This window comes from Alexandromys fortis, unplaced genomic scaffold (genome assembly GCF_014885135.2).
Source record: "Alexandromys fortis isolate MF-2015 unplaced genomic scaffold, M_Fortis_MF-2015_v1.1 scaffold_47, whole genome shotgun sequence".
In the NCBI taxonomy this organism is placed as follows: Eukaryota; Metazoa; Chordata; class Mammalia; order Rodentia; family Cricetidae; genus Alexandromys; species Alexandromys fortis.
This window is the reverse complement of record NW_026067957.1, coordinates 9,067,545-9,082,631: the sequence shown is the minus strand read 5'-3', so window position 1 is coordinate 9,082,631 and position 15,087 is coordinate 9,067,545. Positions and strand designations below refer to the sequence as shown.

The 15,087-nt window shown below is 40.7% G+C and overlaps 1 protein-coding gene across 1 annotated transcript in view; it reads left to right on the top strand.

Moving 5' to 3' along the window:
- Adgrv1 (adhesion G protein-coupled receptor V1) overlaps positions 1-15,087 on the top strand; it is a 530,822-nt gene that overhangs the window by 17,702 nt on the left and 498,033 nt on the right. The window contains 3 exon segments of the mRNA XM_050152479.1: positions 11,646-11,827; positions 14,474-14,623; positions 14,958-15,053. Coding sequence (XP_050008436.1) covers positions 11,646-11,827; positions 14,474-14,623; positions 14,958-15,053 — 428 coding nt within the window.

The window sequence follows — 15,087 nt, the reverse complement described above, 5'->3', positions numbered from 1 at the left end:
TTTTTTTGAGACAGGGTTTCTCTGTGGTTTTGGAGCCTGTCCTGGAACTAGCTCTATTAGACCAGGCTGGTCTCGAACTCACAGAGATGCCTCCTGAGTGCTGGGATTAAAGGCATGCGCCACCACCGCCCGGCTCCTGACGTTTTATTAAACATTATAGAAACTAATCAAAAATGGGTCTTAGTCATCACACATAAGAATACTGTGCGTGTGTGAGTGCATGCATGTGTGTGTGTGCGTGCGTGTGTGTGCACACATGTGCAGGCCAGAAGGGGCCATCATCTGGAGTTGTTTTTTCCAGTGGTTTGTATCTCAAACCATTTTGTTTTCAACTCCTGCATTTCATTGGAGCTCTGGAAAAGGCACACACAGATACAACTGCAGTTCCTAACACTGACAAATTTTGCCCTTCTTCTTTGCCATTGATAACTGAGCTTGACTGTCTTCTTGATATACTTGGGGAGAGGGAACCTCAGTTGAGGAAATGCCTCTATCAAGAATGTCTGTAGAGTGTTTTCTTGATTGCTATTGCCATGGGAGGGCCCAGCATATCAGTGGCAGCAATATCCCTAGACAGGTGATTCCGGACTATCTTAAGCACGGTAGCTGGTTCTTAGACTGGAAGCAAATCAGTAAACAGGATTCTCCCATCATCTGCTTCAATTCCCTTTCTAGATACCTGCTTTGATTTCCTGTCTTGGTGGATTATAAACTGTAAGCTAAAATAAACTCTTTTCTCTGCTGGTTAATTTTGGCCAGTGTTTTATCACAGCAACCCAGAGCAAATGAGGACAACAGAGATGAATGTAACAGGGACACGAGCATCTCCAGTGTCCCCAGAGTACTCTTCCTCTGGGTTTGTGCCTGTTAGGGTGCAGATATATGTTGTACCCTGATTTGACTTAAGGGTGGCCATGCAACCTGTCACAATATCTATTACAATGTTTTTTTCAAATACAGGATTGCATTCATCCCCCTTCTGACCTTAATACAGGATTGCATTCATCCCCCTTCTGACCTTGTTCAGATTTAGTGGGTTCCTCATGCTTCTTCTTGACCTTTCAAGCATTCTGATGTTGCTATTATGGGTGTCCTCCAGTGGGATGGTTTAGGATGCCAGTGGTCCTTTCATTTAGTTTCCTGACTGGAAACTGAAGGTCTGGAGCCTAGAACCTGAGCATAGACATCCCTGATGTTACAGGATGGACTCACCTCTCATCTTGTGGCTACCCTGGGGCCACAGCTGCTCCTTGTGGTTTGTTTTGACAGTTGATGAAACTTAAGGCCCAGCATGTGTTCAGTGTTATGAAGCTGGGAAGATGCAAGAGCTACATTTGAAGTGAAGGCTGTTCTGGGCCTCTTGCTTAGGAGGTTCCTGAGGGCTCAACACTCTGGGAGCCCTCAGTGTCTCCAGATAGACGCTTCATGGTGTCTGTGGTAGGATGTCTTCCGAGGCTCTGCCAGCAACACTGTCCATGTTCTGTAAGATCAAATATCTGGGATGATGCAGAAAAGGCATGGCTTACAAGGAGCTTGTGTATGTGTGTATCCGTGTGTCTGTGTCTCTGTGTGTACATGGATGCCTTGTCTCTGCTTTCCAATTTTTGAATGATAAGATATGAAAAACAATTGTACCTTTCTATGTGACCCCAGTCTGAGAATACACTGGGAGGCTACAGTGAGAGCAAATTCTCTGTCAAAATAACAGTGTTTCTTTGACACCATGAAGAAATGTGGGCCTTGACTGCTATAGCCTTGATTTTAGAAAATGATCTGGAAGTCTAGCTTTGAAGAGGTGATTATTCATATTTCTCAAAAAAGGTTTATTGTTTTTTTGCCTCTCTCTCTCTCTCTCTCTCTCTCTCTCTCTCTCTCTCTCTCTCTCTCTCTCTCTCTCTTTCTCTCTCTGTGTAGGCAGAGGCCAGAAAAAAGTCCCTTGGAGCTGTAAGCTGTGTGACTTGGGTGCTGGGAACTCAATTTGCATCCTTTGGGGGAATCAGCAAGCAACACTCTTAACTACTAAGTGTTCAGGGCCTGATGTGTCATCTCTTAAATCTTGCCCCAAGTAACCTTCCATATATATATAATTTGAACTAAAATGTATTCCTCTGGCCTTTGGGTTGGAGCCTCCAAGTTCCCTATGTTTTTCTTTTCTTTGCCTGCTGTAAGCACAGGCAACTCCTCTAGGAAGCACGGGGGCTTATTTTTCAGCAGAACTGGGTGTTTCCAATTCTGATGCAGAAGAGGCTCTGGGAGCACCTGGAGGAAGCCATTCTTTCTGTGTGGGTAACGCTGAATCTCAGGGGAGAAGCACACATTTTCTTTCACTGGAACTGACTAGAACTGTGCCGAATGACATCATTTCCAGAAAAATCGAAATGTGTGTAAAATTGTAGGATGACCGTTTAGGAAAAGTTATGGGTGAAAAATCTTTAGATTCTTAAGGCCTCTTTTCACAGCACCAGAAGAAATTATTTTTTAAAATCTTTTCGAAGATGGAGTGGTGCCATCTAATGGTGATACAAGAAATCTTAAGCACTTGATCCTCAATTTTCAAAAGAATTAAAAAGTCTATAGCGTTGCTCCCACCCTAGTGGGAAGCTGTCGATGACGCTGCCTCCAGGGAGAGCAGTTTTCTTTGCAGTGTCTTCTCTGATAGATCAACCACACTCCAGCCTCACAACTATGAGGATATGCACAGACAAAGTAGACTTCGTGGGGATGGGAGGCAGGACGTGATCTGGAGAAGTTAGGGGGAGGAATGAGGAGTGGATGTCCTCAATTGTATTATATGCATGTGTCAAATTACTAAAGAATTAATAATTTTTTTAAAAAGTCAAGTATACCTTAGCTGTGCCTTGACAGATGCTGTCACGAGTTGATTTATCACTCCATGGATAAACCTGGATTCACCGAATTGCTTCTAAGGGTGCCTCAAAGTCTTTAGAGTTGTGAGACTTTCATTTTCCACCTTGCAGAAGTGAAATAGAGAAAGTGCAGTTGAAATCCTTGGTTTTCTAGAGTCCCATGTAGCTCTAGTATTGAAGCATCTGAAGAAGTTGCGTCCTTTCTCCTTGGTGTGATGCCATTATGAGCAGTGTGAATGGCTTTGTGTTTTGCTTCTTGGGAACTCATGCAGATGGACATGATTGGTATAATGCAAATTGTTAATCTTAATTATTGTGCAGTGAACTTAGAAACAGAGGACAGACCTCTGATTTGAAAGAAACCATGCATTTCCTTAGGTAGAACACCACCCTCATTCTCGATAGAACCATTCATTCAGGCGGTGGCTAGAAGTGTTCTTTGTGTCCTGAAGGAATTCATCAGTCTTGGCTTCTTTAGGGGAAAAACATCTTACAAGTACAGCGAGCAAACGTTTACAAAGCTGACTCATGAAATGAAGGCATTTCCAAGGCCCTTTCCCGTTCTTTGCTGAATGAGGTCACTCTCTGTGACGCTATTTCTAGAGTATGTGGGAGCAGCAGTGAACTTGATGTGAAGCTTTCTGGGTTAGACACACACTGGTTAGCGTCATACCAGACACCCCGTATCTGCAGCCTGCCGAGCATTTGCTACGTTAGGCAAAACTTATTTATGTCTTTACCTTAGAAACTTTTTCAAATTTCTGTGAAGCGTCTGTCTGTGCTCTTTTTACCAGTAGCGAGCAAAGCTTAATTAAACAGAGCCTGTTTCTCCAGACCCTGGTGCACCTGTGCTCTCTGCGATGGTGGAAGCAGCTAGCATGCCACTTCTTTTTGGAGACTGCAAGGTTAAGTTTAACTGTAGTATGAAAACAAGAAAAAACAAACAGGGTTTTCATACTCGCCAAATACAAACATCTCAGATTAAGAATTCTTAAAATCTAAATAATTGATGATATGAACGATGAAACTTCTCTCGTTCCATGGGAGTAACTCTATTGTTCTAGAGAACCCCTTAGGAAATGTAATAGAATGCAAGTAATTCTAAACTTGAAAACCCTGCTCCATCAGGATCATATTTTTGGTGTTAATTACCTGGTGGTCACACTGAGGGAAGATGCTTGCTGAGCCACTGACGCCAGAGGCTGCCGCTGAAAGTGCTGTGCCCCCTTGGTCTGCACTAGCGATGTGGATTTTTTCAGGATACAACTATCACTTGTAAATTTTGTACAATTACTTTATTATGAAATGGTTATAGACAGAGTTAGCTTTCAATTTGATGAAAGGCAACTTTGTTTGCTAGTGCTAAAGATCAAACCCAGGACTTTGGTTGTGTGAATCAAGCACTCTAACTCCAAGCCACGACCTCAGCACACATTTTTTTTCATAAATGGAAATTGGTTATTATAAAATTGATTGAATCTTGTATTTTATTTTACACTGCTGTTGTGAGTCTTTATTCTGTATATTTATTTTTACCCTATTTCTTTTTTAAAGATAATAAGAATTAATTTCTTCTGGAACCATTTTGAGCAACCATGACCCAGGAACACAGATTTTGGTCACTCCAACTTCCATGTTCCACCCTGGAAACAGTTTTCATAGTTTTATAGACGAAAGAAAATCAACTACGCTTTGCCTTTCACATTTCCTAAGGTGTTCATCAATATGAGCTCTGTAGAGAGCAGCACCAGCCTAGATAGACAAGATCAAACACTCAACAGCAGTAACAAATATGACATTTAGTGTTACGTGCTGAGTCATCTAAGTGAGAAGTAAAACTGGACACCACCATGGTCAAGAAAGACCTGGAAGCCATTGTAGCTGAGAGGCTGTGAGTTCCAACATGTGGGGTCCAATCTGCTGCCCATGCTGAGCAGGGCAGAAAGACACAGTCCTCCTCTCCACAAAGGGAAAAGGGATGATGCAGGCCCTGCTGAAGGCAGACACAGCGGACCCTGGGAACTCTTGGCACATGGAGAGCATTCTCTCGGCCCTGTCTTTGTGGCCCAATGTTGTATCCTGTTGGATAAGAAGGACCAAGCAACTTGAGAAATTCTTGTTTTTTTTTTTTTAACAGATCTTGCCTCAAATTTATTTGTAAAAATAGCATATGGCACTGTTTATAGATTTGATCATCTGCAAATAGTGCATAGGGGTGTCATAGCAGTCCAGTTCTCTTCACCTTTTTAATGGTTCCTTCCCAGAGATCTGGGAACCTTGGGGAGTTTGCCTTGGCTTGAACCTTGGGGCCTGGGTTAGTAGAACTGTTGACAGAGGTTTCTGTCCCACCCAGTCCTACAGCCGTTCAGTCCCAAAGAAGCACACAGAGGCCTATGTTAATTATAAACTGGTTGGCCTATTAGCTCAGGATTCTTATTAACTAACTCTTACATCTTAAATTAACCCATAATTCTTGTCTGTGTTAGCCATGTGGCTTGGTACCTTTTATCAGTGAGGCATACTCATCTTGCTTCCTCTGTGTCTGGTGATGATTACAGACTGAACCTTTCCTCTTCCCAGAATTCTCCTGTTTTGGTCACCCTACCTATACTTCCTGCCTGGCTACTGGGCAACCAGCATTTTATTAAATGAATACAAGTGACAAAACTTTACAGGGTACAACACTATTGTCCCACAGCATAGAACCTATGGCATTTTATCATTATACTGGCTGGTTTTGTGTGTCAACTTGACACAAGCTAGAGATATCAGAGAGGAAGAGTCTCAGTTGAGGAAATGCCTCCATGAGATCCAACTGTAGGGCATGTTCTCATTTTGTGATCAGCGAGGAACATTTGGGGGTGGTGCCATCCCTATGCTGGTGGCCCTGGGTTCTATAAGAAGGTGGCTGAGCCAAATAGGGAAAGCAAGCCAGTAAGCAACACCCTTCCACAGCCTCTGCATCAGTTCCTGCCTCCAGGATCCTGCCCTATTTGAGTTTCTGTCCTGACCTGGTGAACAGTGGTGTGAAAGTGTGAGCCTTCTTCTCCAACTTGCTTTATGGTCATGGTGTTTCTTCACAGCAATAGAAGCCCTAGGACAGCCATGTAGCTTTGAATCCCCTTCCCAAGCTTGGGGTGCGTGACAAAAGCAAGACAGCTGAGTCTGGGGCTGGGCCCTTCAGTGCCTTACGCTTTACAGGGGCCTCAGTGGTCTCAGCATCTGTACCCATTGCCTTCACATTGTTTGCCTGTATCTTTTTTTGGGTCTTTCTTGTGCTTCTTGGCAAAGAGCATGTTCCTCAGGATTTGTATTCTTGGGACTGAGTTTCTTGATGTGGTTTCTGTGCCATTTGGGGGACTGGCTGTGTGTGGTGTGGCTCCTGGCATTGTCCATGTCTGCATGGTGACTTGTGGCTCCTGAAGCTCCTGAAACTGGAAGAGAAAGAACAGCTTGAGGAATTCTTGAGGATCTGTTGCTCATGGTCAGTCACTCCCAGCATCTGTGTAAGACGGGGAAATGACAGGAACACAATGAGGCTCAACCCTGCTGCCGCTGCTGCCAGAGGAAAAGGAAACATGTTCCAGTCAGTCTTTCCCCTTTCTCTCATGCGTGTTTGGGTATTGTGTGCCTCCATGGATAGCATTTTTGGGTTTGTTTGTGCCAATATCAATTTGTAGAACTATTCTAGTGTAGATTTTTTCCTGTTATGTGAGTTTTGCTTGCATTAAATAGGCAAATCTATAAGCCACTGAAAACTAAAAGGACCCGGAAAACATGAGTAGAAAGAACTAATGCCATCCTCATTTAAGTAAGTAGTTGCTGTGTTCCCTTCAGGACCTAAAAGTCACTGGCATGCGCCAACCCTGCTGTGTTTGGTTTTTCCAGGTGTCCTGGCTCCTCATGTATGTGGACTGAGTAAAGATGGTAAAAACAACTGTATGAGAAAAGGAAAACTAGCCCGTGCGGTGACCTCCATGTGGTGGGGGAGACCTGAGCTGCTTGGTGTTGGCGATTGGGAGGAGCCTCCACTGGGCTATTGCCACATGGGCTCGCAGCACCACTACGTGGATGTTAGTAGCTAAATATTGATGTCGAAAGTGACAAAGTTGAATCCAACAGAGAAAACAAAGAACAAATAGGTGTTTACTGATTTGTGCATGTGAGTGGGTGGATGTGTACATGTCACAGCATGCCTGTGGTTAGAGAATTGCTTGCAGTAATCTATTCTCTCCTGCCTTGTGGATTTCAGGGATCAAACGCTGATTGTAACGTTTATAGTAAAGAATCTCTATGGGCACCATATCACTGGCCCATAAAAGTGATGTATTGTCATAACAGTTGAAAATCCTGGGTAAGGCTGAATCCAGAAGCTTCATCTCGACTACTGAGTCATTGCTTCTCCCTGTCTCTTCATCTGAGCTGGCTTCCTGTCACTGTGAGGGGCAGTTGCTCTAACCATCACAGTCCAGACATGGAGAATTGACATTTCAGGGCTTGAGCAAAAGTTTGCAAGCTCTGTCTTGATTTTGATTCTCTACACCCAGCTCATGTGCCTATTCCTGCGGGTCTCTTGGAGTCTAGGATCATGCCTTAAAAACTTGGGTCCTCAGTGATTAGCAGAGGGATTATCCAATGCAGAATAGTCTCTCAAAAACACAAATCCTATAGCAAGCTGTCTGGTGTCTCAACACATTCAATTTATATTTTAAGAGCTACTCAAATACATTTCAAATTTTAATTCTCTTTTTTTCTTGCAGAATTAGGTGACCTGGATAGAATGAATATGACTGCAAGAATTTAACCACCTATATCTTTGTACCACTGTGTTATTATGACAAGCCAAACATCATAGTTCTATCTGGGAAACAAGAATGTATGTTAATTCTCTAGTCTCTGCCCATGGCAGGAGTTCTGTGGAAGGAGGAGCAATCTATTGGCAGCAACAGTTATGATATCCTCTGAGTAATACCAAGCAAGAGAGGGAGGCATGAGGAGACACGGTGGTTGGGGATGATTTGAATGCTGTAGTTCTGTGCCTTTCTGGAGAGAAAGGAGGATGTCAACAAAGCTAAAATTGTTCTCTTATGATTGTGGCAGAATATGAAGTCTTTAAACATATGCTGTCAAAAATTTATTTTATAAATGCATTTAAAATAAAAAACAAAAGGGCATTTAAATATTTGTGTCAAATCTAAGAGAAAAAAGTGACCTGAAACATTAGTCATATTTATAATAATGCCATTTACTAATATTTGGTCTTCTGAGTTTAATCAAAAGACATTTTCATATAATCAATTTTTAGTATGATAGCAGAAAATGTTCTTAGCAACTCTAAAACACATACTTTTGTGCTTTGGTGCAGTTATGACTGCCTTCTAAAGGAAACTTCATTTTCATTGCTTTGTTTCATCTTTTATCTATTCACGTGCCAGCTTTGCCCGGCAACCTTTCTTATTGTGTGAAAGATGTAAGCAGAAAGATGCAATTAGCAAAGATGTCATGCAGTCTGAGGCATTTCCAATCACGCCTGTTGGTTCCTTTGGCATAATTTCAAAACTCATTGCTGTGAGCCAATTTGAAATGAATTTCCTGAGATAAACATGAGATCTGTGTGCTCTAATTGCTTGGGAAGTTATAAGAATCCAGTATTTGAGTTCACTGGTCTTGGTATGAAAAGGTGCTGTTAAATATTTAAAGTGCTGGAGGGGCCTGCAGTGTCATGAATACCTCTAACACGCATTAGAGTAACAAGGGGAAGCTTTCGGAAGGTCATGGCAGTTTGGGTGTGTTACACGACTTTAAAGTATTTAAATGCTTGGAAACATGTAGAATGGTCAGTTTGTTACTAAGGAGGAAAGAAGAAACTTTTAGAAATAAATTAAGAGGCTGACTGGATCGTTTCTGGGTAGAGAGTAAAGTCCTGCCTGTCCATTGACACACACTGACAGTGTACTTCCACTAACCTGTCCATGTCTTAGTTTCTACAGCTGTAGATGAGGCTTATGGTTCTTGAACCTTTTAGTGATATTGTGGGAACTCAAATAACGTTGTATAGATAAAATAGTTGCTGTTGGGACCATTAGGTCATTACAATTTTTTAAAGATGAAGGCAATCTTAAAGTACAACACCAGAGGAGGCAGAAAAGTACAGGGAGAAAGGAAGTGATATGTTCCCACCCATGGCTCTGAAACAGCAGTTAACTTCCAGTTACAGACGTGCGCTTTTCATGGCCCTGCTAAGACCTGGTAGTTTGAGCAGTGTGGTTATAAGTGTACCAAGTGTACTCTGCACTCGCATTCAAGCAGATAAGGACTGTGATAAACTGTAGGTTCCGGGACCCAGCCCCAATGTCTCAGATCAGGAGTTCCAGGTGGGAACTGGCTTCTCACGAAGTGCAGGGTCCACAGCTTCGAGAGCTGCTCAGCTGGGGTGCCCTCTCCTCAGGCTGTCTTCCCGCTCTCAGTCCTGCCCACCCTGGCACTCAGATGACCATTTTCCTTCTGCAGCTCAGATGCTCTGACATCTCGTGCTCTGAGGTTTGTCTCCTTGAACATCATAAAGCTGTTCTTTCCCTAACACCTGTGCTGTGAGTTTCCTCCTCACCTCTCAATCCTTATTGTCATTCCGTCTAGGTCACGTCTTTCTCATGGCTTGTCATACTTACTCTGGGAAATCTCTCTGGCATTAGATTCCAAAGATCTTTACTTTGCAGTAGCTTAAGGAACAGATTAAAAAAAAAAAACAAACAAAAAACTTGTACAAACAAACAAAAAGCTCCAAGTCCCAACATCTCTGCCCCCTGGTCTATGTCTGTTCTCTGGACTCCATTTGTGTGACTTTCCAATTACCAGGCATGTAAGACATCACCAAGCAACCTGGAAGTGCTTGTCAGAATACCCTGGTCAGGGAATATTCCAATCATTCTAAAATATTTCAAGGATTCATGCATTGATGCTCCTCAAGTATGAAGTCATGTGAAGCCGTGGAGAAATACCACATGTGGAATTTCATTGTGTTTTGAATAAGGAAAGATTAAAGGGAACCTTTTGGCTCCTGGAGTAGGTACAGCAACCCTGCTTTAGAACAGTTCCCTTTAGAAGACACAAATGTGTTATGTTCGTGTGACTGGTCACATAGATCCATTGGAATCTTAACGATCCAGGAGATAAATTGCTCTCATTTCTAGAGGTACATCTACATTACAAAACAATAGGCTTCCAGGAGGCCACTGCAGGGTTGTGCTTTTCAAAGCTCTTGAGTAGCAGGCACACAGCTCAGAGTAGAAACAACATTTCTGTCTCATAAACACAGGAATTGTAGTACAAAGAAAAAATAGGAGTTACAGAAAAGGAGCGCATTTGGCTGAATTTGCTTATTCTAAAGCCACATTGACATTGTTCTAAGAGGTGTTAGTAGTTTAGCTAATAAAATTAGTGAAAGTTAAGTCCTGAAATTTACATCTTTGAAGGATTGATACTTTCAAATAATTGTTTTTAAAACTCAGGAAGAGTCGAGGAAAATATAGACATTAACCAAGAAATCAAAGTTTTAAAATTTATCTTTAATTATTTAGTTTTGGCTGACACTTAAGTTTTATTTGGAAAAGATGGTTTTAAAATTTTTTTTTTTTTGCATGATGTTCTTAGGCTTTTTAAGAGATGAAGTGGTTGCTATACGTTATATAATGTTTAAGTCAAGTTACTGATTTATCTTTCTTTTGGTGAAAGCATCCAAAATTCTAGCTTTTAAAGTTAAGTATTAATATTATTACTTGTCTGATAATTTCATACAATGTGTCTGATTATCCATACTCCTCAGCTCCTTCCGCCTTCTTTATCCTCATCTCCACACCCACCAATTTTGAGTTTTCTTTCTTATTGTTTTTCGCTGTGTATTACCTACTGCTCTTAGGAGTGGGGCTTGCCCTGGAGTGTGGTTGACCTAGCAAAAGTCATCATTAAAGAAAACAGACTTTCTGCTACTCAGCAGCTATCCAATCAAATGGCACTGGCTCCCCAGCTAACCAGGGATTTCATGCTGGCCCCTGTGCCTCCGAGATTTTTGTCTGGCTGGATTTGAGCAGGTCTTAGGAACGCCTAAAGTTCATATGTCTGTGTCCGGAAAAACACCATTTGCTTGAACTTATCCACCACTCTGACTGTTGGCTCCTAAACAACCTTTTCTTTCCAGTGGTCTGTGAGCCTAGTGGGGAGGGTGTGATATAAAGTGCTCCTAGGGCTAAGTACTCCACGGTGTCTACAGGGTGACCAGTTGTCAGCTACTGCAAGAGGAAGCTTTCTCTGATGGAGGCCAACCGAGAGATTCACCTACATGGGTTAATTAGTCATTTGGGATCATTAAAAAAGCAAATTTAATATAGTTTACTTTATAACTATCTTTTTTTTTTTTTTGGTTTTTCGAGACAGGGTTTCTCTGTGGCTTTGGAGCCTGTCCTGGAACTAGCTCTGTAAACCAGGCTGGTCTTGAACTCACAGAGATCCGCCTGCCTCTGCCTCCTGAGTGCTGGGATTAAAGGCGTGCGCCACATCGCCCGGCTCTTTATAACTATCTTGATGTAGACGATACATGCAAAAAGGTAGTTTTAAATAGTAAAAGGAAAAACAGCAAATCTCCTATCATCACACATTCTACTCGGATGTCTTAATAGCTGTTATATTTATGTCTGTCTTAATTGCTTATTTTTTAATTCTTTGTAACACTGAGAACAAAATCTTATCATTTAGCCTTATGACTTTGTTTCTTGTTTGTTCTAGGGATGATCTCTTCATTTTTATTAGTAAGCCTGCCAGCTTTGCTGATCTCTTTTGTATCTGGAGAAGCAGAAATAAGATTTTCTGGACAAACCGAATTTTTCGTTAATGAAACAAGTACTACAGTCATTCGCCTTGTCATTGAGAGGGTAGGAGAGCCAGCAAATGTTACTGCGATCGTGTCGGTAAGGAAGTACCACAGCCTAATTGTTAAAAATGAATGTGTAGGATAATTTTTAGCATCAATAGAAACAAAGTTTTGAACTGTTTGAGGTGCTGAGTGTGAGTTTCCTTGTGACAAATGACTGGAGAATGAGTTACTATATCTAAATCTGATGGGGGGAGGGTTTCAGAGGGGGGGGTTTCAGAGACTGGCCCAGTGTTGCTATGGACATCTGACAGGCTTTTGCAAAGATAAAGGCTAATTATCTTAAGTCATTTATGTGTGTATGTGTGTTTTTTTTTTTAAACAAAACTATTTTATTTTGGGTTATTTGAACTATAGCATCTTTCTTTAGCCATTCATCATCAGGTGACTTAGATAAAAATATATGCAATATTTAAAAGACACAAATAACAGAAAAAAAAAGAGAAACCCTACATTCAGTTGTTAGAGAGTCATTGTTGTTGGAGAAATGAAGTATATTAACTTCACAAAAAGTTAAGTAGATTATGTAAATTCAGTTGTTAGAGAGTCATTGTTGTTGGAGAAATGAAGTATATTAACTTCACAAAAAGTTAATTAGATTATGTAAATTCTTTAGTATATAAATTTGTTCGGATTAGATGTTTAATGTTATGTGTTTGGATCTATTTTGCCCAGAAAGCAATGCCATATGACCAATAAGGATGTTGCTATATTAGGGGTTCAATGTACTTTAAAACTTTGGGGCAAAAATAACATTTTTGTTTGTGTGCACATGTACATATGTGCTACAAGTACACACACACTCTTCTGTGTGCATAGGCCAGATCAATGTCATGTTACTTTCTCTATATCACTCTTGCCTTATTTTTAAAGAGAGTCTCTTAGTGAGCCTCCCACTCTCCAATCACACTCACAGACTGACAAGAGTGGGTGCTTAGTTATCATCAGGATCTGTGGGATCCACCATCCCCAGTACTAACCAGCCCCCCCCCACCCCCACCCCGCTTAGCTTCCAAGATCAGACGACATTGGGCACATTCAGGGTGGTATGGCCGTAGACAAACTAAAGGATTTCTACCCTGGGCTTTTTACCTGGTTCTGCACTGAAATCTGCAGGCCTTCAGGGCAGGCAGTTTATCAGCCACCCCATCTCTCAGCTCTTCCAAAGTGATTCTTTAGCAATATGTTAAATTATGTTGTAAACTATTGTAAAAAGAGAAGAAAAACTACTGATAGAATAAACCCAAGGTTATAATTTTATTCGCTTTAGTTTCTGTTTAATTTGACATGTATGTATACATTCACTGACTTTGTTTCTTGTTCTAGTGTACGCACGCTGTATGTGACAGTCACTTTACTCTTTTCAGGTTGCAGTATTTTGCTTTTCTTGGCAGATTCTTGTATTCTAAACATTTCTCCATTGTTTTTCATTGATGACGCCTTCAGGTTTTGCTATCTATATTGAATGTCATCCGGAAGAGGTGTTTCTATACATGACTAGATGACTGTTTCCCTGGATTTTGTGTCCATTCTCATAGAGTAGATTAATGTATTTCTGTGTATGCTCAGTCACAATACTTTCTGAAAAATTGCAATTTTCCATAGCAGGTTGTAAGAATTAGTTTTCCAACACCCTCTCAACGCTTTCCAACTTATTTTGATTTCTCAACTGTTTAAAACTTTTTCTTCCTTTCTTTCTTTCTTTCTTTTTTTTTTTTTTTACAAATTAGAACTAGACAGTGACTAAACTTTCCAAAATATGTTCTGATTGCTCATTTGCGCTAAATAATTTTTCCTAGTGGTTAAAGTATTAATTTTGAGCTCTGGTGAAAAAGCTGTCATTTGACTATGTGCTTCTTTATAATATTGGAATTATCACGGTGTTGAGAGTCGTCTTAGAAGTTTTGCCTCCACAGATTAAAATCTTAAGAAGTTTTATACTGATTAAAACTTGGGGTCTCTACTTCAATTGCTGTGGATATTCTAAGTACAACTAGAATAGAGGGGGAAAGTTTTGGACATAATTTTTTAACCCTCTGGGAAAACAGTAGCACCACCTCAATTTTACAAGCTGCTTCTGACCCTCCATTGTAAGTTTTAGCCATTACGTGTCTTGCTAGGCTGTAGACTATACCAAATCAGTTAAGAGACAGAGGAAAAAAATAGCATTGCTTTTCTATTAAATTAATGGTTTTTGTGTGTGTGTGTGCAATCAACTTTGATTCCACTATATTAAGAACTATTATTATATAATTATATATTATTATATATATTATATTATATGTAATTATATATTTCTGTGATTTGTATTTTTTAAATTTTATCTTTATTTATTTATTTATTTATTTATTTATTTATTTATTTATTTATTTGTGTCTATGGACACACAGGTAGAGTTTTGAGGACAATTTGCTGAAGTTAATCTTTCCTTCCACCATGTGAGTCCGGAATGGACCCCAGGTCATCAGTCGTGATTGCAAGTACATTTGAACCATCTTGCTGGCTCTCTAATAATTTTTCAGAAGATAAATCATACATTTTGCTCAACATTTGTCTTTGGATATCCTATTATACATGTCGATGCCATTTGATTTATTCCTTTCGTCTCAACTGCTGTCTGGAGCGTCAGTTTTGCTTCCCCAGCTCCTCGTTAAGTGAGGATGTTCTCCTTTGCTCTTGGTAGCTGAACGGAGAAGACACTGGTGACTTTTTTGACACATATGCTGCGGCGTTTATCCCTTCTGGAGGAACAAACCGGACCGTGTACATAGCCGTGTGTGATGACGACCTTCCGGAGCCCGATGAAGCTTTCACCTTCCTCTTGACGTTACAGGTAAGCTCATTCCCTTTCGCCTTGAATTCACAGAATGTCTTCTAACGCTTGAAAATCTATTTAATTAGTAATAAGTCAAGGGATATGTATCATGGTGGTTTTCGTAGATCTCCTTGACAAATGTACAGCAGCGTGGATGAGGGTTTGTTTATAGGAGCACGTGCTCCTTTCTGGTAGACACACCACTGAAGTTCTCTTCCTTCCCAAAGCTGCTCCCTGCCCGTGGATGTTAGAGAGGGCTGATTTATTCATGCTCTTAATAATTAAAGACAGAAATTCTGCTGAAAGACTTTTTCTAATATTTAATTTATTAATTTGTTTATTTTCACTTTAGAAACCCTCAGCAAATATGAAACTTGGATGGCCAAGGACGGCAACTGTGACAATATTATCAAATGACAATGCGTTTGGAATTATTTCCTTCAGTGCGGTATGGTTACAGTGTGCAGATTGGAATGGTTGCA